At 38.0% G+C, this 26,308-nt stretch overlaps 2 protein-coding genes across 2 annotated transcripts in view; one reads left to right on the forward strand and one right to left on the reverse strand.

The window, feature by feature from the left end:
* Window positions 1-4,000: 4,000 nt before the first annotated feature.
* On the forward strand, window positions 4,001-17,410 carry PPID (peptidylprolyl isomerase D). Its single transcript, XM_043566551.1, has 10 exons — window positions 4,001-4,215; window positions 5,456-5,596; window positions 7,811-7,917; window positions 10,088-10,276; window positions 11,181-11,303; window positions 11,447-11,553; window positions 13,288-13,429; window positions 16,170-16,256; window positions 16,348-16,390; window positions 17,140-17,410. Exons 1-10 carry the CDS (start codon window positions 4,131-4,133, stop codon window positions 17,226-17,228), a joined length of 1,113 nt encoding a protein of 370 aa, XP_043422486.1. The 5' UTR covers window positions 4,001-4,130; the 3' UTR covers window positions 17,229-17,410.
* The window catches only part of ETFDH (electron transfer flavoprotein dehydrogenase), a 35,240-nt gene continuing 25,189 nt past the window's right edge, over window positions 16,258-26,308 (reverse strand). The window contains exons 10-13 of the mRNA XM_043566536.1: window positions 22,629-22,797; window positions 20,154-20,336; window positions 19,538-19,759; window positions 16,258-18,319 (exon numbers count right to left, since the gene is read on the reverse strand). Of these exons, the coding sequence (XP_043422471.1) occupies window positions 18,156-18,319; window positions 19,538-19,759; window positions 20,154-20,336; window positions 22,629-22,797 (738 nt within the window). The 3' untranslated portion in view covers window positions 16,258-18,155. The remainder of the gene's footprint in view (window positions 18,320-19,537; window positions 19,760-20,153; window positions 20,337-22,628; window positions 22,798-26,308) is intronic.

Consider the following 26,308-nt stretch of genomic DNA (forward strand, 5'->3'; position numbering starts at 1 on the left):
AGATCATCAGGTTCTATCTTTCTAGCACATAGGAAAGTGGCTTTGGAATCATATCAAGCAACTTTCTTAACCTCTTCAGCACTTATCTGTCTGATAAATAAAATAGGATAGTAAGACTACTACCTCTGACACAGAGTTATTTTGAGGATTAACTAACATAAAGCATGTAAAGCACTTCGCAGAGAGCCTGGCACATAGCAATGATCAATAGGGCCTAGTTATTATTATTTGTGTTTGTGATAGTCATAATAAAATCCTTAAGGATGTACTTTTAGATTAAGCTAATTTTTTTTCCCTTGGAGGAAAGGAATATTAAAGATTTTTTAAAAGTTTACTTATTTGAGAGAGAGCGAGAGAGAGAGCGAGTGCAACAGCAGGAGAAGGGCAGAGAGATGTAGACAGAATCCCACTGATGGCGCAGAGCCCGGTCGGTGCGGGGATCGAACTCATGAACCACAAGATCATGACTTGAGCCTATAATGGACACTTAACCGACTGAGTCACCCAGGAGCTCCACGAATATTAAGGATTTGAGCAATGGTTTTGTTAAATCATTGTATCATTAATTTTGTTCTATTAGATAAATACACATCTCACAACTGAAAACAGTTAAAATTAATCTTATTATTACTCCTCAGAAAAAGAATATGTGCAAACTCTAAATTAATATTCAATATCCTTTTTTGATCACATCACTTCCAGCTCCTAGATGATTCTTATCATTTTAAGAGTTCTCAGGCGCAAAGTCCACTGCACTATTTCCATCTGTGGGATGTTTTCTGCTGGTGGCAGAGACTCTACTGTCCCCTGCTGGCATCTGCTGTCTTCCTTGGGTTCAGTGTTCCAGCTCAGAAAAATTACAATTATTCTTACTCATAAATTTTAGCAGGCAGAGCTTTGAGAGTTGCTTTTCCATTCTGATCTGTCAGGGTAGAGATTCTCGGTTAGGACTCTCTCGTACATGTTAGTATCTCATCAACACCAATGCCTCCTTTAGAAGCAGAATCATTTAGTCTCCTTAAGGAGTTGCAGATTAGCCTCTTGGAGTTCAGTTTTGCTGTCAGAGCCTGACTCTCAACAGACAGGATCCTGAAACTTTCTTCCCAGACTCTGGTGTCCTTTCTGACATCTTACCTTTGATAAAGGGGTTGGGTGTTATTTCAAACTTGTCTGGCTCCTAGTTGGGATCTCAATGATCCACAGTCTATGCCCATATAAAGGTATGAACTCAGATGTGTGAAACAAAAGTTTTTTTTTCTATTACTCACTTTAAGTTCAATTTTGAATGGTCTATTCCAAAGGGTTGATAATGCCATAATCTTTGCCAATTTCTGGTATCTTACTTTCTCCTCTTGGGATTGGATCTAAACTTGATAATGTCTAGTGTTGCAGCCAGTTTGGGGCAATCCATATTCTCTCTGGGGCTTGCTGCCTTCCTGAGGCTGTATTCAGGAATCCAGGCACATATTTACTCTGCTCTCAGATCTCATAAACCCATCTATGGAGGTTTGCTGGATTTCCCAGGGATGTGGCTGGGGAAGATGGTTCAGAGACTTCTCGTCTGAGACAATGGAAATCTGTACCACCATTGCCTCCCCTCTTACTCTCCTCTCTACCATCCGACCCCCCCAGTCTCCAGGATAGGGGATGAGTTTGTTTATTTGAGTTTTACTACTACTATTATTTTTTTTGCAAGTGGAAAGCCATGCTCTTACAAAAGATGCTTTGTCCAAATCTCTTGCTATGCCAGGAGTCTTTTTTGTTCCTGTAAAGCCAAAACTTTTAGAACTCCAAAGCCAGGAAAACTGGTTAACCCTCCGTTTTCTTTGCTGTCACATATTTCTCCTACAGCAACGAGTACAGAGCCTAGCTGTTTGTTTGGGTGGAGTAAGGGGCAAAGAGATTGGAAAGGAGAATACTGCATGGGGGGTATGATCTATAAATATTGTCCTACCACACTTATGAGGGACAGAAATAATAATAGAGCTCTTAGACAAATACTCATCCCTCTATTCCGATGAAATTATGTTCTTAGCCCTAAGAAATAGTGCATGCCACTTGCTCTTTGTTTCTGCACACAGGCAAGACTTCAGAACTCTGAAGCCCTGTTTTAGTTAAGCGGACAATGGGACAGGTTGTCTTCTAGAAGGATTTATCTTTTCACTAGAGATCAGTATTGGAGTGGTTTTGAAAGGTATGATTCTGTTACCCAAGTTTGTTCTAGGAATGTGACAGTTTATATAAAGCTGCTACTTGCCTGTGAAAAATCTAGACACAGTGAGAGTAACATTTAGTCTTTTACACTCAGAAACTTGTAGAACAGGAAGAATCACGTTATATTTTCTGAGAATGCAGAGGTATCCTCAAAGCACCTTTGCAGTTTGAACTTTCATTTTGAAGTATGTTATTATTTTAATAAGGTATTAGCTATTTATAATTAATAATTGCTTATACCTGTTGAGTACTATGTTTCTGATACTAAAACATCTAAATAATTCTTCACCTAATCCTCATAAAAACCTTAAGAAAGGGCACCTGGATGGCTGACAGAGCATGCGACACTTGATCTTGGGGCTGCCAAGTTCAAGCCCCATGCTGGGTGTAGAGCTTAAAAACAAAACAAAACAAAACAAAAAAACAACTTAAGAGATACCTATCATTATCCTAATTTACCAATGAGGGAACTGAAGCACACAGAGGTTAAGTAACTTGTCAAAGTCACAAGTTAATTAGTGATTGAATTTGAACCCCGAAGCCTGATGGCACAGAAGTGCTTAACTATCCCAAGTAGTTAATCACAATGATATTCATAATGATAATAATGGTTAGGAGGTTATGGCATAAAAGTGACAATTCTCAGAATAATAAGCTAAAGGCTACCTTTAAGCTAGAGGAGTAGAAAACTTTTAATGTGAATTTATGTTTTGATATTTGTGAGACAAACTGTAAATTGCCATTTGCTGCCTGTAAATGAGAATGGATTAGAGAAGAATTTATTTTAATTCATATTCATCAAAGGACTCATGAGTTGTGTGCTGAGCCTTACTTGATCCTCAGGGAACCACAAAGAATCAACACCATGGAATTCAAGGATGTCAACTGGTAAGGAATTAAGATTTTACATTAGTTTTAATGTGCTGGAATTTGAAAGGGTCAGCAGGAAGCACTGATAATCTTCTCAAAGCATACACAAAGACACATGGAAATAAAATTTGTTAGCATTCTGTATAACTCATGCATTCATTCAAAACAATTTATTGAGCACCTACTACCTGCTGGACACTGTTAAAGTACTCTGGATAAAGCAATGAACAAAACTAAATTCTTGTCCTGGCAGAGTAATTCTAATGGGAGAGGATAGATGAAATAATGAACAACTGGAATATCACAAAGTGCTAAAGAACATACCAGTTCTCTCCAAAATTAGGCTTGCTCAGAGGTGAGTCTACGTTCCTATGACTAGGTAAAATCTTTACACAATTCCCATAAGGGGAAACTGGACTATAACACAGTTTTATCAGGGAACGAAACTGCTCTTTTCTGGACGTTCAGCTTCACAGTCATCAGTAAAAATGTTAATATTAAGAGTAACTTCTAACAGTAAGGCAGTAATAACATGGCCACTATTGATTAGCTACCACCAGGCTGTGTTAGGCATTGTGCTAAGCAATTTACGTTTCAATCCTCAAAACGACCCCCCAAGGTGAGCATTTTGTCCCATTTTCCAGACAAGCAAAATGAGTTTCAGAGAAGCAGTCACTCATCCGTTAGCGGCAGACCTGAGGCTGGGATGGAGAGGACGGTCTCCAAAGCTCTTTTACACTACCGTGGTAGGAAAAGCGATGAAACACGTGCGAAAACAATAAAAGCGATCGGGGATGCAAATTCAGTACGCGAAAAGCAAGAAAGCACAGGGCAGAGAACTACAGAGAACGCGCACGAGCTCCAGCGCGCGGAAACGACGCCGGGAGGAGGCGCCGGAAGTCAGGGCGCGGCTTCCCGACCTCACGCCGGAAGTAGCTCGTCAGCGCCGCCGACAGATCGTCGCGGAGAAAGTAGCTTTGGGGTCGAAGGTGCTGGGCGTCCACGAGATTGTCTGAGTTCGCTCCCAAGCGCATCAGCAATTCAGCATGTCTCACCCGTCCCCCCCGACTAAGCCCTCCAACCCCAGTAACCCCCGAGTCTTCTTTGACGTGGACATCGGAGGGGAGCGAGGTGAGCAGAGTCTGATAGTTGGGGAGTGGCCCTGAGGAAGCTGGACTTACCAGGATTTGGGCGACTCCGAGGGTGGCTTGCGGTTCGGGCCAGGGGCTGCACTGTGATGCGAAGGGGATGGCTCCCTAGACTGGACTGTTGGAACAAATACTGATTTCCAAGGCTGGGTGGAGCCCGCGCCCTTGTACCAATACCATCGGTCGCGCGGAAGTTTCTGGAAATTTCTGGTTTGGGGATTGTGGCGGCCTTTAGTTTGTCTCTCCTGATTTGGTTGTACTTCCTCGCCACGTTGCATCAAGCAGGCATGAAATAAGGTTGTTTTATGTATGTAGTGGGACATTCAGAAAACTGTGATAGGCATTTGTTGAGTTCCGGTCACGCCGTGTCTTTTGCCACGCGAGATATATATCAGCAGCTGCCATGTGGTTTATAAATAGGGCGACTTTTGTTTGTTGGTTTTTATTACCTATTTTTAACTTAGAGGTACCGTCAGATTGGTGAATATTTTCTGTTTTGGCATTGGGGAAAAAGGAGCTCAGTGTAGCTATGTGGTTACCTAGGCTACGTCAGCTGCTCGGAAGCCCCTAGAGTCTTGTGAATTAGCGTATCGATTTGTAACTGAATTGCTCCTGTTGTAGAACGGGTTAGGTTTGTGGGGCTAGGCTGTGTTAACGCAAATACTAACGGACACATCAGGATTTAGGGACCCCGTGGATGATTATGGACGCACATGCACATTTTGTTTTGAAATTAGCGCGAGGTTTACTTTACCTGCCTTAGGAGTTGTCTAAAATGGGAACAACTTCACATTTTTGCTTGAGCGGCTGCATTAGGCAGATTCCATAGAACACAGAGGCTACAGCTATACTTAAAATTCAGCCAACCTGACCACTCAAAGGATATTTAATTTTCTCCTATCGGTTACTTGGTGGTTATAATTTCTGAGTACAAGTTAGAAGAAATTACTCAGAATTTAAAACCATTTGCACTTCATAGTGTCTCTTATATGGTGTTAATCTTCTGGCTACTGTATTTATGATCCTTTGTTAAGATGTAGAAAAGTAATTGCTTCAGATTCATTAAGATACATGACACTTAACATTAGACTAAATTTGAATGTTAGAAAAATGACCAAAAAAGAGAACTTGGTATTTCAGTCACTAGAATTTTACCAGCTCCCCTTTTATCATTTGCATATTTGGTTGTTTGCATTCTGACATGATTTCATTTTTTATTTTAGTTGGTCGAATTGTCTTAGAATTGTTTGCAGATATTGTACCGAAAACTGCAGAAAATTTTCGTGCATTGTGTACAGGAGAAAAAGGCATTGGACCCACCACTGGGAAACCTCTCCATTTCAGAGGATGTCCTTTCCATCGAAGTATGTGTAAAAATTTGAATCTGATTCTTTTTTTTAACGCTTATTTTTGAGAGAGAGAGAGAGAGTGTGTGTGTGTGAGAGAGAGAGTGTGTGTGTGCGCGCGCACGTGCACGCGGGGAAAGCAGAGAGAGGGAGACAGAAAATCTCAAGCAGGCTATATCAGCACAAAGCCTGATGTGGGACTCGAACTCCCAAACAGTGGGATGGTTCCTGACCTGAGCCGAAACCAAGAGTTGGACGCTTAACCAACTGGACTACCCAGGTGCCCCTTGAATCTGATTCTCGTAAATAATTCTGTAGGCATTAGGGAAGAAAATACCAAGTGATAAAGAGTGAAAGTTAAAAATTACTGCTGGTTTCAGGAGGATGCTTTGACATCTGAGGCAGTAGCTCAATTTCATAAAGGTTGGGCTGTGAAAAGTGGAATTCTGAGAGGGTGCTAAGGTTTACTTAGAAATGGAATGCCTTAGCTTCACCAGACATCTGGCCCTTCACACCAGTGGGATTAGATTGAGAAAAAAGGGTGTGCTATGATAAGGAAACAGACTTTATTTTTATTTTTTATTTCTTAAAGTTCACTTATTTATTTTGAGAGATAGAGAGTGCATGTGTGTGTGCAGCACAAGCGGGGGAGGGGCATAGAGAGAGAGAGACGGAGAGTCCTAGAATCCCAAACAGGCTCTGCGCCTACAGCTACACTCACAAACTGAGATCACGACCTAAGCTAGATCAAGAGTTGGATGTTTGACCGATGGAGCCATCCACACGCCCCAAGAAGCAGACTTTAGCTTGACTGATGACAGAAAAGTTATACCTAGTACTGGACAGGATTGCTTGGGAAGGCTGTAGCTGATTGAAAGATTCAGTGTCTTGGTATTATTTTAATTAAAAGATGACACTTCACAATGCCTGTCACCCTTTGTTTAGTGATTATTTGATGGTTCCCTAGTAGGCTCTAGGTTCCATGAATTCAGGAACTAAATCTTTTCATCGTTTTGTCTTCAGCATACAGTATAGTTATTAAATAGGCACTCAATAAATATTTGCTTAATGAATAAATAAGTTAAAGCATAATCATGAGTAGTATTTTTAAAAGAAACTTGATTAAGAAAAAATTAATGTTGATTATAAAATATTTAAATGTTTTACATTTATGTTTAATAAAATACTAAAATATACTAATAGAATGTAGTATTCAGAAGAGAGTTGATGTAGGAGGCCTGAGACTGCTTTCCTTAGAAAGGTTTGCTTGCAGGATGGCCATTAGCTGGAGTTTAGGAACTTGGCACTTGAACGATTCCCTGAATCATAATGATGGTTTACTGTGCCCAGATTGTTTGTACACACACTTTGATTTATGCTGAACATCTCATTTCCTTTTGAGAGTCTGAAATTTTGGTACATGGCTAGGTAGAGAGTAACTGCATGATCAGCCCTGATGAAAACCCTGGATGAGTCTGTAATGGGCAACAACATTGTGCACATGTTGCTGCATTTTTTTTTTTTTTTTTGCTGGGGGAAGAATGTGCTATATGACCTCTCATAGAAGCGAGAGAGTGTAAGGAAGCACATGGATTCCTCCAGGCTCTGTTTATTATCTTTTTCTTTTATCATCTAGTTGTGTATCTTTATTACATTATTGTAATGCAACCAAATGCTGAGGCCCATGAATCCTAGAAAATGTCTGAACATGGAGGTGGTCTTGGGAACCTTTGACACCAAGTGCTAATACTTGCTAAAGTACTTCCATTATCGTGTAACAAATCTCAGAATAATTGATCTTATTTAGTAGACTTGAATGAGTAACATGCCTAGCCATGTGCATGGTGAAAAGCAGTTGCTGTACTTAAGAAATTGTTTCCTAGAAGAGACAGATCATTACAATATGTGTTGTAAAGGTAGAATCAAGATGCTGTGGGAGAAAAATTGATGAGATCCAACTTGGGGATCTCAGTGACAGTTTCACAAGGAGGTGCCGTTTGAACTAATTCTTTGAGTATTAGTGAGTGAGCAGGCAGTAAAAGTAGTTTGGACTCAGACTATGAAAAGTCTTTTAAGAGTTTGGAGTTGTGGGGATGGGTGGGGAAAGACAGGAGAGTGCTAAGACTAGAGTCATGTTTTAGGAAGTTCATCTTTCTTATTACATGTTCATTAGTTAACATTACTATAGTCCTCCATATTTTAGTTTCTAATAGCTGTTTTCCTTTTTTGTAGTTATTAAGAAATTTATGATTCAGGGTGGAGACTTCTCAAATCAAAATGGGACAGGCGGAGAAAGTATTTATGGTGAAAAATTTGAAGATGAAAATTTCTATTATAAGGTAAAGTGGACAAAAGGGAATGTTTATTGCTAATAGTCTGGGATACTTGTTGGACTAAGAACCAATAAATGTTTCAACGTGTGCTTAGATTCTCCTTTTCTTGTAAAAGGTATCATATTTGTAAATATATATTTAATATATATTTACTATTTTTAATATAGAAAAATTTGATCCACTAATTTTATTTGGCAAAAACACAATGGTTATGCCTGTGAGATCCAGGTTTACATACTTCAGTAAAGCCAATGAGTTTTTAAGAGTGGCCACCATATGGCAGAATTGTTTCCAGGAAAAATGTTCTCATTATCAGAAGGATGGTAACTTGTGCATCTTTATGCTTGAATTTGAAGAGCAACAAAACCATCGCTAATACCCAGGATGTCAGGGGATTTGCAAAGTAACGGATATGGTTAATGTCCAAGCTCCTAAAGGACATTAGTGGTGCCTGTGCCTTCTTATCTTCATTTTCCCAAGATGTAATTGGGGTATATTGCATCATTCAAGTTGTAAGAAGGGACACGTAAGTACAAAAGTAAAGTAATATCTTTGGAAATGAGGAATATGAGCAAGGTAATTAGGATAATTTGAAAATAAATTGTCATCAGTCTTTTAAACAGTATTCATTGGCTGCAATTGTATGTATTTAGTACTGTCACTGGCACCAGAGGGTTTATAAAAATGAATGGCTTTGATGATAATTTAAGATCTTACCAGGAAGACAAGATTAAAACACATGGGACAACTGGAGAATAAATAATATGCAAATTAATGCTAAATTGATTGAGACTTTATATATTCTAGGAGACAGGTATGATTTATATATTCTAAATTATTAGGGGAGACATTGAAGAGGAATGGGTACTTAAACTGGGCCTTGCAGGGTGGCCAAGACTTGGTTAGACAGGAACTAAAACATAGATGCCAGTTTGAAGGATATGAGTGAGGAAAGACAAAGGCAATAGAAAGCTAAGAAAATAAAGTTAATATTCTATTTGATATTGTGGGAAAAGCACCAAACTTTGGGAATGGAAAAAAGAGAAGCTACCTGAAGAATGAAAACTAAGATTATGTGATCACTTTGATCAAAAGAAAGGGGGCCTATTGAAATGATGGTTTGTGCCTTCTACAAACTTGGTAGCCTTGAAAGCTGAAGTTTTTGGGTTGCAGGGGTAAAAGGCATTTTTGGTGGGAAGACTAACAGAGGACAGTGCATGACCCGACAAAAATTTAGAAAGCCTAAGGATAAAGTGGAAAGATGAAGACATTGGGTTTCATAGAATCTTTGAATAGGTTGATGCCAAGTAGAAATTTGATTTTGAGATGTATGCAGCAGTTTGTTTAGGTCATTCTCTGGAATGGTTCTCTGAAGATTCACCTGGAGTGAAAGCCATAATGTTTGTATTTTTTTTTTTTAAGTTTTATTTATGTATTTATTTTGAGAGCATGCGTGTGTGTGTGTGTGTGTGCGCGCACACGTGCGCGTGCATGGGGTCAGGGCAGAGAGAGGGGAGAGAATCTCAAGCAGACTCCACGCTGCCAGCGCAGAGCTGACCTGGGGCTAGATCCCACAAACTGTAAGATCATGATGTGAGCCAAAATCAAGAGTTGGATGCTTAACCACCTGAGCCACCCTGGTGCCTCTGTTTGGATTCTTCTGAGATTAGGAAAGTACCTAACGAATGTCCTGTCTAAATTGAATGTCCCATCACTGTTGCCAGTTTATTGATGTGTAAAGGAGGAATCAAAGTGTAGGCTCATAAAAATGGGAAGACTGTTTCCTGTTCTCAGACTGTTCCCTGTTCTCAGAAGAGAGAGCATTCCTTATGAAAAGAGGGCAGAGTACAATCATTAGATTTCCATAATGCAGCATCTTCATCTTAAGCTGAGATACAAACATGTTCTCAAAATGGCCTGTTTAGAAACCTGCCCCCCCCCCCCCCATTGGTTTCATTATTTTATTTGGTTTCATAAACTTTTCTTAAGGTCTAAAAAGTGATTAAGTGCCCCATGTTTGTGGATTAAAGGTTGCAATTTATACAAAATAAAATTACATTGTTTGCTCTGAATAACATTAAAGCCTGCCCTAGTTTTATGTGAATGGTCAGTGAAAGAATAATTCAGACTAGGACCACTAACCTTGGTTTTCTTTTAATGATTTTTATTTCTACAGCATGACCAGGAAGGTTTATTGAGCATGGCAAACGCAGGCTCCAATACAAATGGTTCTCAGTTCTTTATCACAACAGTTCCGACTCCTCATTTGGATGGGAAACATGTGGTATTTGGTCAAGTAATTAAAGGAATGGGTGTGGCAAGGATACTGGAAAATGTAGAAGTGAAAGGTGAAAAACCTGCCAAAGTAAGTAAAAAGTTATAGTGAGATATACTTGTTATCTTAATTACTGCCTTAAACATAAGTAAAAGGATCAGGTGATTATTAGTTGGGAGAATGTTAGGATGACTTTTGGTATTGAAGCTTGGACTGCCACTTTTTTTTTTTAAACTTTTCTACAGTGGGAAAGATGAGATTAGGGTAGCTTAATAAGGAGATTTTTATTATTTCAACTTCAATTTTGGTGATTTTTTTGTAGGTTTCTTAACTCTTTCTATACCTGCAAAACTTGGAATCAGTATGTACAGTAGTACATAGTAGGAAGAGGACAGGAAACCAAGAATCCTGTCTAGACTCTGCCATTTAACTGGTGGTTTGGCCTTGATCTTGTTATTTAAGTTTTCTTGGCATGTTTCCTCATCCTGTATAAATTACTTGAGGGTTTAGACTAGATTATGTAACTCTGTAAAGAACCTCGTATTTTACATGTGTTTGAATCACAGTGGCCAGAATACTACCTAACCTAGTTGGCAGGGTTGTGTGTGGGAACTGGAAACTGAAATACTTAGAGGAAATAGACGGTTTCTCATTGTATGACGGAAACAGTAGTAAACTTGAAAGGACATGCCTCACCGAAAGAAAATTATATAGAAAATGATAACATTTTCAACTATTGTCTGTATACTGAGCCGCTAAATAGCCGTAAAGCACTTTCATAAAATAGTGACATTGTATTGTATAGTGAATGTATATAAAGGGCATTATTGTAATTAGAGCAGATAGATGAGATTTCTGTCAATCTGTCATTTTAGAAGTGACATGGACAGTGTTGCACATAACTTATACCTGTATAGCTTTTAAACCTAGATCTCTTGTTTTTAATCTCATTAATATGGTAGTGCACCTCTACAATTTAGGATTATTTTTACAGTTGTGCGTTATTGCAGAATGCGGAGAATTGAAGGAAGGGGATGATTGGGGCATATTCCCAAAAGATGGCTCTGGTGACAGTCATCCAGATTTCCCTGAGGATGCAGATATAGATTTAAAAGATGTGAGTACTTTCAGATTAGTCAAACTTTATTAAAAATAGTACTAAAATTTTGAGCTTTGTATCAGTCTGTCTTAATGATAGAACCTAGCATTTAGCTACATTAATTACTAAAATGCAACATATTTGTATTTTTTTTTATACAGGTAGATAAAATTTTACTAATAACAGAAGACTTAAAAAATATTGGAAATACTTTTTTCAAATCCCAGAATTGGGAGATGGCCATTAAAAAATATACAAAAGTTTTAAGGTAATAAAATATTTTTAGTAAGTTAATTTTAATAACTTGTAACTTGAATTATAAACTGAAATTCAGAGTTGTTTATTGTCTTTTGGGCAAAATTACTTTGTAGAATAATAACCAGGTGTGTTGAAATAGTTGCATTTCTTTTGTTTCCTCTAACTTCTTATTTTGAAAATTTCAAAATACAGGAAAATTGAAAGAATAGTATGTGAATACTCATGTACCTTTACCTGTTTTCACTAATTTTTAACTTTTGCTACATTTGTTTTTGTAGAATCATTTTGAAAGGAAGTTACAGATACCATGACATTTACCCCTTCAATGGCTTAGCAGATATTTCCTAAGAATCAAAAACATGCTTCTACATAACCTTCTGGACCACTGAAAAAGACCCCCAGAATAACATTGATCCAATAATATTGTCTAATATGTAATCCATGTGCAGATTTCCCTAATTATTTCACCTGGTTTTGTGTCTCTAGTCTCCTTTAATCTTTGGTAGTTCCTGTTTTACATTAGGTTTTCTAAGTCATTTGTATTTTGTGCAGTCTTAAGTCAGTTGTTTCATGGAATACCATCTGTATTTGTTTGCTCCCTCAAGATTATTTTGAGGTTAAATATTTTGGCAAGACCACTTAAATCGGTGGTGTTGAATATTTCCTATGATACCACATCCTGAAAGCACATGTCAATTTGGCCTATTTTGAGTTTTGGCATTTGGTTAAAGTGGCATTAGCCAGATGCTTGTGTCATAAAAGTACCTTTTCCTTTTGTAAATAATAAGTACTTTGTGAAGTGATCCTGTGAGATTGTGTAAATATCCAGCTCCTATTCTTTCTTTCATCCAGTGGGTGTTAGCATCATTGAAGATCTTTGCCCGAATCAGTTATTACATTGATGGTGACAGAACTGATTTTCTAATTTATCATTCATAGCTGGCATTCTAATGTTTGAAAGAGCCTCTTCCCTCTGCCCCACCTCCCTTTTTAGTACCAGTGTAGATCTGTGTTTTTGGTTTTTTTTTTTCCCAGTTCAGCTTGTTACTGTACTCTCCTTTTTGATGTTCAAAGGGTTCCAATTTGTCCAGTGGAAGCCCCCTCTCCTGTATCTGTTTGACATGTTCCTATTAGTTTCTGAGTACTTGCTTGCTTTCACAAGGTGTTCTATGTTCATCTTGTTTCTTGATTTGGTATTAGCAGTTTCTCCAAGGAGCCCTGGCTCTTTTTATTGGGGGATTGATTTTAGAAACCAGATTCTGAGAGCCAGGTGTGCTCATCATTTCTGGGCTTTCTTCTGTGGGCAGAGCTAAGAATTGTATTAAAATACAGTTCAAAGTCAACAGTTCAAAGTCAACAAAGTCAGCTGTATTAAAATACAGTTCAAAGTCCACTCATTCTATACCCTCTCCCACAGTGAGAACCTTGGCCCAAACATAATTACATTGGAACGTAAATAATGGAGATCGTGAGTTTTAAAAATTGGGACATGTTAGTAGTGCATGATTATCTTTAGATTTGGGGATTGTTGTTAAATTGGTTTCTTTGAACACTTTTGGGGAAAAAGTTGGAACAAATAAAAATAAATCTAAAGGAAAATAAAATTACGATCATTAAGAATATTAATATTAGTATTTGATGAGCTTTTTATATCAGAAGTGACATAATACTTTTTGACATAGTTGAAGGAGCAGGTTAAGTCGTATGTGGCGTTACATGCCAACTTTATTAATGTATTCTCCAGATACGTGGAAGGTTCAAAGGCTGTTACTGAGAAAGCAGACAGATTGAAGCTGCAACCTATAGCTTTAAGCTGCGTGCTGAATATTGGTGCTTGTAAACTGAAGATGTCAAATTGGCAGGGAGCAATTGACAGTTGTTTGGAGGTAAGTCTCTTTGACATCAGACTTTTTGAAGGGGTTGGTTTATGATTTATCAACTTGAACAAAAACAATTTTATATACATTAATATATTTTATTACATAGGACCTAATGAGACTTGATGAAAAAGTTCTTTTATCTCTAAATACTTTGGACCTTCAGTTCTTCCTGTTAATCCATTCATTTAGCTTATAACATTATGTAACTTAATACCAATGAAGTTATTTTCCTTTTCCCTTCAGAGCACAGTATCAGCTCATTTAATTCATTTTAACATATTGAGCACCTATTGTGTGCTAGGTATTGGAAGACAAAGCCAGGAATGATTAAGATTATGGGTTGTGGAGCCAGTCAGACTTGGGTGTTTTTGTTAGACTTCCGTTACTAACTTTGTGTTGGGTAAGTCCTAATTTTAGAGAGTTGTGACATCTTTATTATTTATTTATTTGCTTATTTTAAAGTTTATTTATTTTTAGAGAGAGAGAGAGAGAGAGAGAGAGATGGCATGAGAAGGGAAGGGGAGGAGAGAGAGGGAGAGGCGCTCAAGCAGGCTCCGTATTGTCAGCACAGAGCCTGATGCGGGACTCAAACCCACAAACTGTGAGCTCGTGACCTGAGCTGAAGTCAGGAGTCAGACATTTGACAGACTGAGCCACCCAGATGCCCCAACATCTTTATATTAAATGAAAAAATAATACTTGCCTTATGGAATTGTTACAAAGATTATATAACATGTAAGAACATTTAGCACAGTATTGGGCATAGTTTAAGCACCTAACAGAGATAGGGTGTTTTTTTGTTTTTTTTTTTTTTTTTAGATACGAGAGAGAGAGAGAGAGAGAGAGAGAGAGAGAGAGAGAGAGAGAGAGAATGTCAAGCAGACTCTGTGCTGTCAGCACAGAGCCTGAACTGGGCTCCAACTCACAAATCATGAGATCATGACCTGAGCCAAAACCAAGTCAGACATTTAACCAGCCGAGCCACCGAGGCACCCCGAGATTAGGTGTTTCAGTTAAAAGACTCATACTCTCAAGGAACTTTTTATTTGGCTGAAGAGGGAGTCCGTTTCAATTTAGGGTCATCAGGATTTACATAGGGAGAATGGATACTACTGAGACACTCAAAGGTCACCTGTCTTCATGGTGACATCCAGGAATACTGACTGATAAAGCTAGATAGGTGGCATTACCTCCTTAATCGAGCAATTATGACATTCTTCCTATTGCATAGTTGAAAAATTTTCCAAACTGTGTATTTTAGAAAGACCCATCTCCAGTAATTTTTATGTATTTTGCACATTAAGCAATGTAATTAAATCAGCTATGTCCAGAGTAAGTAGAAATCAAATGAGATCTGGGGTGCCTGGCTAGCTCAGTTGGTAAAGCACGTGACTCTTGATCTTGAGGTTGTAAGTTTGAGTCCCATGCTGGGTGTAGAGATTACTTGAAAAAAAAATTTTTTTTTAATGAGATACTAATTTGGTAGGATAGGTAGAATAAGGGCTAGTATATTTAGAAGGGAGCATACAACAGGGAAAAATTTATCCAAGGAAAAGTTTGGTCTTCACTCTGGTCTTTTCTTTCTTTCTTTCTTTTTTTTTTTTTTTAAATGTTTATTTCTGAGACAGAGAGAGACAGAGCATGCGTGAGGGAGGTTCAGAGAGAGACGGAGACACAGAACCAGAAACAGGCTCCAGGCTCTGAGCTGTCAGCACAGAGCCCAATGCGGGGCTTGAACTCACAAACCATGAGATCATGACCTGAGCCGAAGTCGGTCTCTCAACCAACTGAGCCACCCAGGCGCCCCTCTTTTTTTTTTTTAAAGTAGTCTCCACACCCAATGCGGAGCTTGAACTCCTGACCCGGAGATTAAGAGTGGCATGGTCCACTGACTGAGCCAGCCAGGTGCCCCAACTCTGGATTTCTTTTGGACCTTTGTGAGGCAGATAAAATGCCTTTTGTAGTAAAATCTTAGTATTGACCTTCAGAAGATGTGAATAAACAAAATAGGTTATTTCTAAAATGTTTGTTTCAGAGCAGAGACCTATTAAGTGTTAACTACTGCTCCTTAAACTCATAGATTGCAAGTAAAGAGTGTAACAAATTTTTATTCATGTTTTTCTCTGATAATTTAGGGTCCAATCAGGAGATAGAAACTATATAGTAATTTGAAAAGAGAAAGTTTAATATAAAAGTACATGTAAGAGGAGATTGGAATAATGAGGGATTGGCTAGTAAAGAGAATTCTGAAGAATATGGGAATAGCAGATATATATCTATCTGCCATATATAAATACATGGAGCTGGGATGGAGCCTCAAGGAAAAGTCATCAGGGCCCTTAGGCTGAGATCCGTACTTCATTGGAGAGAGGATAGCTGTGACTTACTGGTGGCAGAGAAGTTCAATGGGTACCATACTTGTGATTCCCCGTAGTGCTTAGGGAAGTTACCTGCAGGGAGCTCCTATTGACCAAGTAGTGCTGTTGACCAAGTTCAGTGCAGGAGCCCAAGAGAAATGCACTGGAACCTGCAAGAGAAACAGCTTTTCTCATCCGTGTCCCTTTAGTGCCCTCTACTGACAAAATGTAATGTGCCAGCTGGCAGAGGGTATTTACAGGGTCCATCCAACTCCATTATCACAGAGCAGTAAAGGGTTGATTTGTAGCTGACTGGCAGTAAATTGAAATCTAGCACATATATTTAATAATATTTAGATAAAAATATTAATTTTACAATTTTTTTGTAGGCTCTTGAAATAGACCCATCAAATACGAAAGCATTGTACCGTAGAGCCCAAGGATGGCAAGGATTAAAAGAATACGATCAAGCTTTGGTAAAATTTTGTTCTAAATTTTAATTTTTTTAGACAACCACCTTCATAAATCATACATCTAATTTCTTTAAATGTTTTTTTTCAATTAAAGGCTGATCTTAAGAAAGCTCAGGAGATAGCACCAGAAGATAAAGGTAAGTTTGTACTTTTTATAGTGAAAGTTCATTTTGTCCTGTAAGAATTCACCTTCATAAACCATTGTATTTTTTGCCACTTAGAGACCTATTTGTTCAACATATATTACAGAATGTCTGTTATTGGGCTAGGCATTGGCCATACTGCAGTGAACGTCAAGATCCCTGCTCTCAAGGAGCTTACATTCTGGTCTGTCTTCAGAATATTGATTTTCACACATCTGAATACTATTTTTCTATCATATCATTTGAGATCTGGTTCCTATTGCTGTAATTCTAGTTGAAAGCACAGCACTAAAAGATAAAGTATTTATGATGAATTTAATGTTTGGGACCATTCCTTAAGCTGGATGAGGCCATAATATAAGTATTCTAGTTACTGGATATGTTTTAGGAAAGCTATGGAAAGTTAGAGCACAAAAATTTGTTTTTCAAATAATGTCTGCTACAAATAGTGATGGTGGGCCTAGGTATTAAAATATATCTTCAGTTTCTTACTACTAAAGTAAAATAGGAAAGGCACTTCTTTCAAATTGACAATCTTCTAAAATTATGTTTCATGGTTTTTGTGTTTGTGTGATGTTTCCTCAGTAAAATATTCTGTTAATAGAGCTCAGTTACTTTATGGACAAGAAGAGTTTTATCAACGGCAGGGGCGTTAACTGTCATACTAAAACAACAGTTTGTTGGGCATCCTCATTTTTTGGATGTTTTGAGAAATAACTCCTATTTACATATTTATTTTACAGCTATCCAGGCAGAATTGCTGAAAGTCAAACAAAAGATAAAGGCACAGAAAGATAAAGAGAAGGCAGCATATGCAAAAATGTTTGCCTAATAAGGAATTCAGTTTTACTTACATATGCATTGATTGTATAAAGGCAATAAGAAAATTTAAAAGTTTCTGTCTGTTATAGATGATCCCTGATGTGTTTCCTTTGATACTTCAGTTTCTCATTGTTTACAGTTTAGGAATACTGAAAAGGGTTCACTCTTAATAAAACGGTGTTACAAAATACAGTGAAGTTGGTTCTTTTTAATGGCTATTCTGCATTAGTTACAAAGAATAATGGTGTCCAGCCTGTTTCTAATCTCCTAAAGACACATCTGTTGGATAAACAGATTAAAGCTTAAGTTTGTATACTGTTTCCCTTGATTCTTTGATGTATTTCTTTGTGGTTGGTTTTTGCTGGCATTTTTATACTTACATATAATACAGATATACATGTTCAGGGGTTGGCAGACTTTATCCAGAGGGCCAGAGAGTAAATATTTTAGGCTTTGTGAACCATTATCATCTGTCACAACTACTCAGTTCTACAGTTGTAGCCACAGACAGTATGTAAACCACTGGGCGTGGCTGTGTTCCAATAAAACTTCATAAGAAAAGTGGTGGGCTGGATGCTCACCTCTGGTCTAGAATAATAATACGTTTATACTTGAAGTCTTGAATTTGACAAGTGCAATATACATTAAAGGCCAATAGTGTATTTGCTAATGGTACTGAATCTCTGAAGAATTAAAGAGGTAAGCAGATGCTACCTCATTGATAAGGTTTTATGTAAGAGGCATATTCATAATTTTTTATGGGACAATTTTAGGTATAGGTATAAAATTTTTATTTCGTTGATAATTTTATGAGCATTCTGATCAGTAATACGTGGTAAGATAGTTTGACAATCTGTTGACTTCTAAATGTTTAGTTAGCTTGCCATACATTTTAAAGAAACTCTCACAAGTGCCTGCAAATGAAATCAGTTACAGTTTACATTCCATTGTAAGCAGGTCCTCCACCGCCTTCAGGTACCACCCAGTTAATATTCTGACTTGGATCTTTAATATCACATGTTTTACAATGCACACAATTCTGAGCATTTATCTGTAACCGAAATCCATCACCTTGTTCCAAAGGTACAAATTCATAAACTCCTGTAAGGAAAAATAAATAATACTATGAAGTGCGTATTTTGACTTTTAAAATTCAAACGTAGAAATTGAACTCCTGCAAACAGTAGCTACAGAAACCTTAAAGGTTTGTTTTCTGAATGTTTACCCGTAGAGAATATTATGAAGATCTTGGTGTGTGCCATTGCTGTTAGTATAAATTATAGATAAAAGGGGCGCCTGGGTGGCTCAGTCGGTTAAGCGGCCGACTTCAGCTCAGGTAATGATCTCACAGCCCGTGAGTTCGAGCCCCGTGTCGGGCTCTGTGCTGACAGCTCAGAGCCTGGAGCCTGTTTCGGATTCTGTGTCTCCCTCTCTCTGACCCTCTCCCGTTCATGCTCTGTCTCTGTATGTCTCAAAAATAAATTAACGTTAAAAAAAAACAAAAACAACTAATTGTTAATATTAAAAAAAATAAATTATAGATAAAAGTAGAAGGTACAGCAGTATTGGCTGAGTTAGTCTTACTAACAAGGGAACAACATTTAGCAGTTTTTGAGCTCCAATGTTATGTGTGTGCTACATCTGAAAAGACAAATTACGTCCAGTCCTTCCCCCTTGAAGATTTTAAAACCAGTGTGATGACAGAAATTATTTAAAAGTAAAGTCAAAAGACAGTTGGGGTGCCTGCCCTCAGAGAGCTTATATTCAAATTCTAGTCCCTCCAGAATGTACTAATTTTCATATATCTACATACTATTCTACCATATCATTTGAGACCCAATTCCTAGTAGAATTCTCATTGAAAGTTCACACTAAAGGATACAGTATTCATGATGAATTTAATGTCTGGGACCATTTCTTTGAGCTGAATGTGGCTATACCCTAGTATTTTAGTATATATACTCTCTGTGTATGTGTGTGTAGGAGCAGCCATGACAGAAATGATTTTAAGTCCTGTGAACATGGAAAGAGGTATTCTTTGGTGTTCCATAATCCTTATCTTGGTCTGAGGGTAGAAAGGGAAAAGTTTTTTTGACAACTGTCCTCTGAATTAGGCTTACCAAAAAATCCCTATTATTTCAGCACTGATAGAATAAGAACCATAAAAATGAGCTTTCTAAAGGAAGCTGTATGTAGGGGGTCATTTACAATTTCCATGCAATGAAAATGGTAGACTTCCAATGGTAATGGAAGTCTATTACCAACATGGTTAAAACAAATACTTGTGTTTTAGGAATGGATGGAAATCACATTACTGACCTGCAGGGCAAAATCGCTGTTCTGGTCCATCATATATTGACAGATTTCTGTTTACAGGAATACTGTCGTCCTTTAAGGTTAAATGTGCTGGCTGGTCATGTTCATGATTAGTACCACTTAGGGCCACAGATGACAAAAGGTCAAAGCTGATCTGTCCATCAGGTTTTGGATACTCAATAGGTGTGCAGTCCTTGGCTGGCTTGAGCTGATCAGAGTCAGAACCTTAAACCATTTTGAGAAAGATGTTTAATAAAAATAAAACACTAATATAAAAGTACTTTATCAAACATTTTTATGAAAACTTGAAAATACCCTACCAAAGAAATAAAACTTTAACCCTCTTATGGTAACAATACACTATTAAAAATACTGAGTTCATTATTTCTCTACTAAGACAAGTTCAAAACGTTAAATTTACTTTCTCTACTACTTAATGGATTACATTCATGAGGTTAAAAAAAATTTTTTTAAAGGTAAGCTCTACCCCCATCATGGGGCTAGAACTCATGACCCCAAGATCAAGAGTCACATGCTCTACCAAATGAGCCAACTAGGTGCCCCCCATTCATGAGCAGCTAATGATTTTAATACTCATACTCAAGTATGTTGGAATTACCTTTATGTTTTAGAGTCCATGGCTCCATTCCTCTAAATATCCAGTAAAAGATTCCAGTGTAAATCATCCCTCCATATACACCCAGTATTCCATGGCAGGATGGTCTTATATTTCTAACAGAATATAGCTCTTTCCACACCCATGATTTCTTCAAATTGTCCTCATACTCAGTTACATGGAGTCCTTTTATTAAAAACATGAAGTGTTAAGTGTCAAATCACCTCAAGGAGTATAAAATACTTTATCATGAAGGTATTTTGCTGCTGAAATACTTGATGAGTGAATCTTCAGTAAATTTAAACAGGTGGTCATGTGAGACCACATCTGAAGAATCTTTCCTGTGTAAATGTTGGCATCTTCCAAAAAAGATAACCATTTGATATATGTTGTTAACAGGCAGTAAGACATTTGATTTCTTAAACTAGTAGCACAGAAAATCCATTTCAAAACTGAATGAACCTGAAATGGTTACTTACAAAGTTCATGCTACTATAAAAGTGAGGCATTTTATAACTGATTAAATGAAACACTTCCACCTGTTACAAGTTGAATTGTGCCCCCCCCCCCCAAAAAGATTATTTTGAAGTCCTAACCCCCAGGATCTCAGGATGGGTCAGAATAAGGTCACTGCAGATGTAATTAGTTGAGGTCATATTGGAATAGAGTGGGTCCTTCATCCATCGACTGGCGTCCTTATGCACATGGAAGAGAGGTGATGGAGGCAGAGATCAGAGTTATTCTGCCACAAGCCAAGGAATGTCTGGAACGATCAGAAAGCTGGGAGGGGTGAGAAGACTAGAGGCAGCAGAGTAAGGTCCCATCAATGCCTAGAGAACTCAGAATAAATTCCTGTTGTTGTAAGCAGCCCGGTTTGTGGTACTTTATTGTGGCAGCCCTAGGAAATTGTAACAATACCTAAAACTTGCTGCATGCATTTAACTGGTTCTTCTTAACTGTCACAAACTCCATAGTGACTATACACTTCCCAGTCACAATGTTGCCTCTTCTGGCTCCATTCCCTCTCCCTCAGGCTGTCATCCTCAATCTAGTCTTTGGTGATCTACTTGCTTCAGTATCATCTATGTGCTGGTACTGTGTGTCAAGAAGGTGAAAGTATGGCTGGTGGTCCCAATAAGGAAAGATAACTTGGCAAGAAAATTAGGAAAAAGGTTCCACTGCTCAACAATTACACTCCTTACCTATTCTGTTCTCCTTGAAGTAGCTTCTTGCCTTTTCTATGTTCTATCTATCTCCTTCCTCTTCCACATCCTAGGCCTCCATTTCTACAAAGATACTTGAAGGCATAATCAGGTTTCATACTTCTACTTGAAGGAACACTTGTTATTTGGAATTCTAAGGAATAAGGTTTATTTATCAAATATCTGTTGAGTTGCTACTATATGCCAAGTATTTGGGATTCATAATGAACAAAGTCCCTGCTCTGCTGAAGCATTCTCTGCAAGAGGCAGGAGATAAAGTTGATACATAAGTATCTTCCCAAAAGGGGGAGACTACTACATAAAAAACACGGGGTGTGTGTGTGTGTGTGGAGGGGCGGTGTTGGGAGTGCTCTGTGTGTGTTGCAAATTAACTGGTATGGTGAATGTAAGGCCACCATGAATGCGAGTTTGACATTTGAGCAAAGGTGAAGGCAGAGAGGGAGTTAGCCATGAGTAAAGACCATGAGATGGGAACATGCTTGGCATGTTTCAGGAATAGTAAAGAAGCCAGTGTGGCTGGAATGGAGAGTAAAAAGAGATGAAATCAGAAGAGTAAGAAAGCTGAGGCTTTTGAAAAAAATTGAGAACTATTAAAAGGTCTTCATAGATTAAGGGTTTACAGAGGTTTCAGTGTTCACTCTTCCTCTCCACCACCGCAGAAGGCAAAGCCTGCAAAGGAAAAGGTGCTCCTGGGTTCTGCAGTGTGCAAAGCTGTTCTGTTTTCAGATTGAAGACACTTCAGTATTTGTGAGGTATCTTAGTGTGTATATTACATACATGAAACAGAATGCAGTCCTGTCGAACTTGAAATCATTTCTTCTTTTAAATTAAGAAAAAAAAAATTTTAAGTTTATTTGACCAATCTCTGCACTCACAACCCCGAGATCAAGAACAGCATGGTGTACCAACTGAGCCAGTGAGGCACCCCAAACTTGAAATCATTTCTAAGTAGGTGAGATATCATTGGTACTATTCTACTTTTGATCTGAATAAAACACAACATTGCTGGAAAAATCTAATTACTGAGGTTAGTTTTCTTCACATAGCACACATTTGAGTGCTTTGTGTAAAGGGACAGATACAATATATATCTTTTAAATATCGGTTGAAATATGCATAAAAAAGACCTCAAGATTTTTAATTGTATTTATTTTCATTCTTTATCTGTATACTAAGTGTATGTCTAAAAAGATTCTTTTTAATATCTCAATGAAGACCTTGACAATTTTCTATGCTTTAAATAGGAATTTCTTACCTATTGTCTTTGATTGGAGATTTTCACCAGTTAGTTGATTAAAAATAGATTCTGCTGCCAAAATTCCACTTTTCATTGCTGTGTGGGAACCTTTGATCTTGGGAACATTCATGAAACCAGGGCTACAACCAATTAGTAAACCACCAGGAAAGGTGAGCTTTGGTATAGACTGAAGGAAAGAAACATTCAAAGTGCATTTTTAGTTCAAATTAAACAAGCAGAACAATATTACAAATTATATTCTCTTAAAGTCTTCTAAAGCTATAGGGAAAAATTTGAAGGAAAAAATCAGAATAAGGGCAGTTTCCAACCCCCCCCCTCCTTTTTAAGAATGAGGGTTAGGGGCGCCTGGGTGGCGCAGTCGGTTGAGCGTCCGACTTCAGCCAGGTCACGATCTCGCGGTCCGTGAGTTCGAGCCCCGCGTCGGGCTCTGGGCTGATGGCTCAGAGCCTGGAGCCTGTTTCCGATTCTGTGTCTCCCTCTCTCTCTGCCCCTCGCCCGTTCGTGCTCTGTCTTTCTCTGTCCCCAAAATAAATAAACGTTGAAAAAAAAAAAATTTTAAAAGAATGAGGGTTAGACTATTACTACTTTTCTAGGACTTCTTCCTCTTCTGCCCCCTGACTAACCTACATGAGACAGATTTACAACCAGAAATTAACATACATTTTTATTTTTTACATATCCATATCTAAAAATACTCTGTAAACTTAAACAACTATTATAGAAATTGTAATCTGCTTTTACATACATTCTTGGTAACATGATTTACAAAGGATGTTAACTCTATATCCCTGTTTTATTTTACTTTGATATCTAGAGATGGAAACTTAGGTTCTGATCATGGTATCATGACAATTAGCTACTACTTTAAAGATATATTTTAATTAAGTTAAGAATAAGTTGAATTTCCAAAATAAATTTTATTTATTTATTTATTTATTTATTTATTTATTTATTTATAAAGTTTATTTTTTTGAGAGAGTGAGAGCACAAGTTGGGGAGAGGGGCAGAGACAGAGGGACAAAGAATCTCAAGCAGGATCTGCACGATCAGCACGGATCCTGATGCAGGGCTCAGTCTCACAGACTGTGAGATCATGACCTGAGCTGAAATCAAGTTGGACACTTAACCAACTGAACCACCCAGGCGCTCCCCCTCCACCAAATTTTAAGACAGTTGTCTGGGCCTTAGTATATACTTTTCATGAAAAACAATGTAATAAAAGGTAGTGCTGTTATTTGGGTTACCCAGTAAAAGCTTATATATACCCTACAATGTAGTGGCTAAATTAGATTGCATGAGAAAATGTATTCTAACTGTAGTTTGAAAATGAAAGAAGAGAGGACCAATGCAGAGTTTCCTCCTTCTGTATTTTTTCTTCTTTAAGGGCTTCCTAAAGTAAGCCACAAGTCTGTGTTGAGAAAGTGGTGGGTGGTAAGAGTTTGGCTGATGGTGCCAAAAGGGACACAGAGGGAGAAGGATAAACAGGGAAACCAGTGCCATCACCTGCAAGATCCGTGGCCACAGCTACTATCAATTACAGAATTCTTACTATGAGGGAGAGGTGGTGAGAAGAGAAGCTGGAGGGCAGAGGGAATGCTGGTATAAGACAGATCAGGGTTCAGATCCGTTCACAGCACATGTAGGGAACAAATTTATGATTATAGTTCTCAGACCGAATTCAATATCAGAACCGCCTAGATAAAAGAGCCTGAAATCAGGATCACAAAATAGACAAGAGGGGGAAAGGATATTACTAGCTGAATATTACTAGCTGAAAAGAGATTAACAGTAATTTGGATAATGACACTTTTCTTAAATAGGACTTTGGCCTTGCCAACACTAAGTTTGATTTAAGAACCAGAAGACTGTGTGAAGTTTATAAAAGGGCATGGACTGTTAGTGCCAGTTCTTCCAAAATGGTGCTTAAGTGCGAAGAATAAAAATCTTATGGTCCAAGCAAAATGATTTTTATTTTTTTAATTTTTAAAAAATGTTGAGTTTTGAGAGAGAAAGAGCACAAATGGGGGAGGAGCAGAGAGAGAGAGAGAGAGAGAGAGAGAGAGAGAGAGAGAGAATCCGAAGCAGGCTCCAGGCTCTGAACTGTCAGTGCAGAGCCTGACGTAGGGCCTGAACCCATGAACTGTGAGATCATGACCTGAGCTGAAGTCAGAAGCTTAACTGACAGAGCCACCCAGGTGCCCCAAGCAAAATGGATTTTTAAATCCTGTGAGGATCTTACACTGTATGGGCAGTGTTACTGGCAGCTAGGTATCTGGTCAAGGAACTATGGACAGGAAAAGTTGCACTGGGAAAGGCTGTATTCTGGGACATGAAACCACAAGGTTGGAAACTCTCCAGAAAAGGTAAGTTTTAGTACAGACTAAAAAAAAAGAGAAATAAAAAGTCATATACACAGAAACTACCTCATTTATAAAGAGAACAAACTGGTGATTGCCAGAGGGGAGGCAAGTGAGGGGAGGGCAAAATATGTGAAGTGGATTAAAAGGTACAAACTTCCAGTTATAAAATAAGTATGATTAAAAAACAAAAAGGGGGTGGGGAAATCTTATCATATTTGTTAGCTCAAAATAAACAAAATTGAATTTTCCAAATTATTGCTTCTTAAGGTTCTTTAAAATTTTACTGGAAAAGTTTCTGAATCTTTAATTAAATCAGAAAATTTAAGTAAAATGTATGCGTGTGTGTGTGGTCAACTCTTCTCGTCAATCTAAAAAAAATAATCTGAGAGGCTGAAATACACAAGGCCATATGTTTTTAAATACAAATCTGATGATGTCCTATTAAATATACTGGAAACTTCATACTATAAAAATGAGTAGAATTAAATTGACAGGTATTATGGACAATATGCAAAAGAGCTGAATGGGCTTGAACATAGTAATACAACTTAATAAATATTTGTTGCAAATGAATTACTACTCTAGAAACAAAATTATTCATGAGAATAATTCCATAGCAACAGGGACACTGTTATTTTAAGATTCTAATGATTATAATTTAGCTCTGATTTTACTGGACTTTATGAATTATTGTTACAGTAACAGATTATTTAGAACTTCATTTTATTTATTTATTTTTTTTATTTATTTTTTTTTTTTTTTTTTTGAGATAGAAGGAGACAGAGCATGAATGGGGGAGGGGCAGAGAGAGAAGGAGACACAGAATTGGAAGCAGGCTCCAGGCTCTGAGCCATCAGCCCAGAGCCTGACGCGGGGCTCGAACTCACGGACCGTGAGATCATGACCTGAGCCGAAGTCGGACGCTCAACCGACCGAGCCACCCAGGCGCCCCTAGAACTTCATTTTAAAGGTTAAGTTACTCATCCCCCATTTTCTTTTTTTTTTATTTTTTAATATTTATTTATTTTTGAGAGAGAGAGAGAGAGAGAGAGAGACAGAGGGTGAGCAGGGAAGGAACAGAGAGAGAGGGAGACACAGAATCTGAAGCAGGCTCCAGGTTCTGAGCTGTCAGACAGAGCCCGACATAGGGATCAAATTCCCGAACCATGAGATCATGACCTGAGCCCAGTTGGATGCTCAACCAACTGAGCCACCCAGGCGCCCCTCCCCCCATTTTCTATTATCTGTTACTTTTACAACAGAATTAAAAAAAAAAATGTCCAATCTCTAAGATAGTTCTAGATTCCTAGAATATTA

This window comes from Prionailurus bengalensis, chromosome B1 (genome assembly GCF_016509475.1).
Source record: "Prionailurus bengalensis isolate Pbe53 chromosome B1, Fcat_Pben_1.1_paternal_pri, whole genome shotgun sequence".
NCBI classification, from domain to species: domain Eukaryota; kingdom Metazoa; phylum Chordata; class Mammalia; order Carnivora; family Felidae; genus Prionailurus; species Prionailurus bengalensis.

Coding starts and splice junctions, on each gene's coding strand:
- PPID (XM_043566551.1), top strand. CDS start 4,131: ATGTCTCACCCGTCCCCCCCGACTAAGCCCTCCAACCCCAGTAACCCC. Junction 5,597..7,810: donor AGGATGTCCTTTCCATCGAA/GTATGTGTAAAA, acceptor CCTTTTTTGTAG/TTATTAAGAAATTTATGATT. Junction 11,554..13,287: donor AAATATACAAAAGTTTTAAG/GTAATAAAATAT, acceptor TGTATTCTCCAG/ATACGTGGAAGGTTCAAAGG.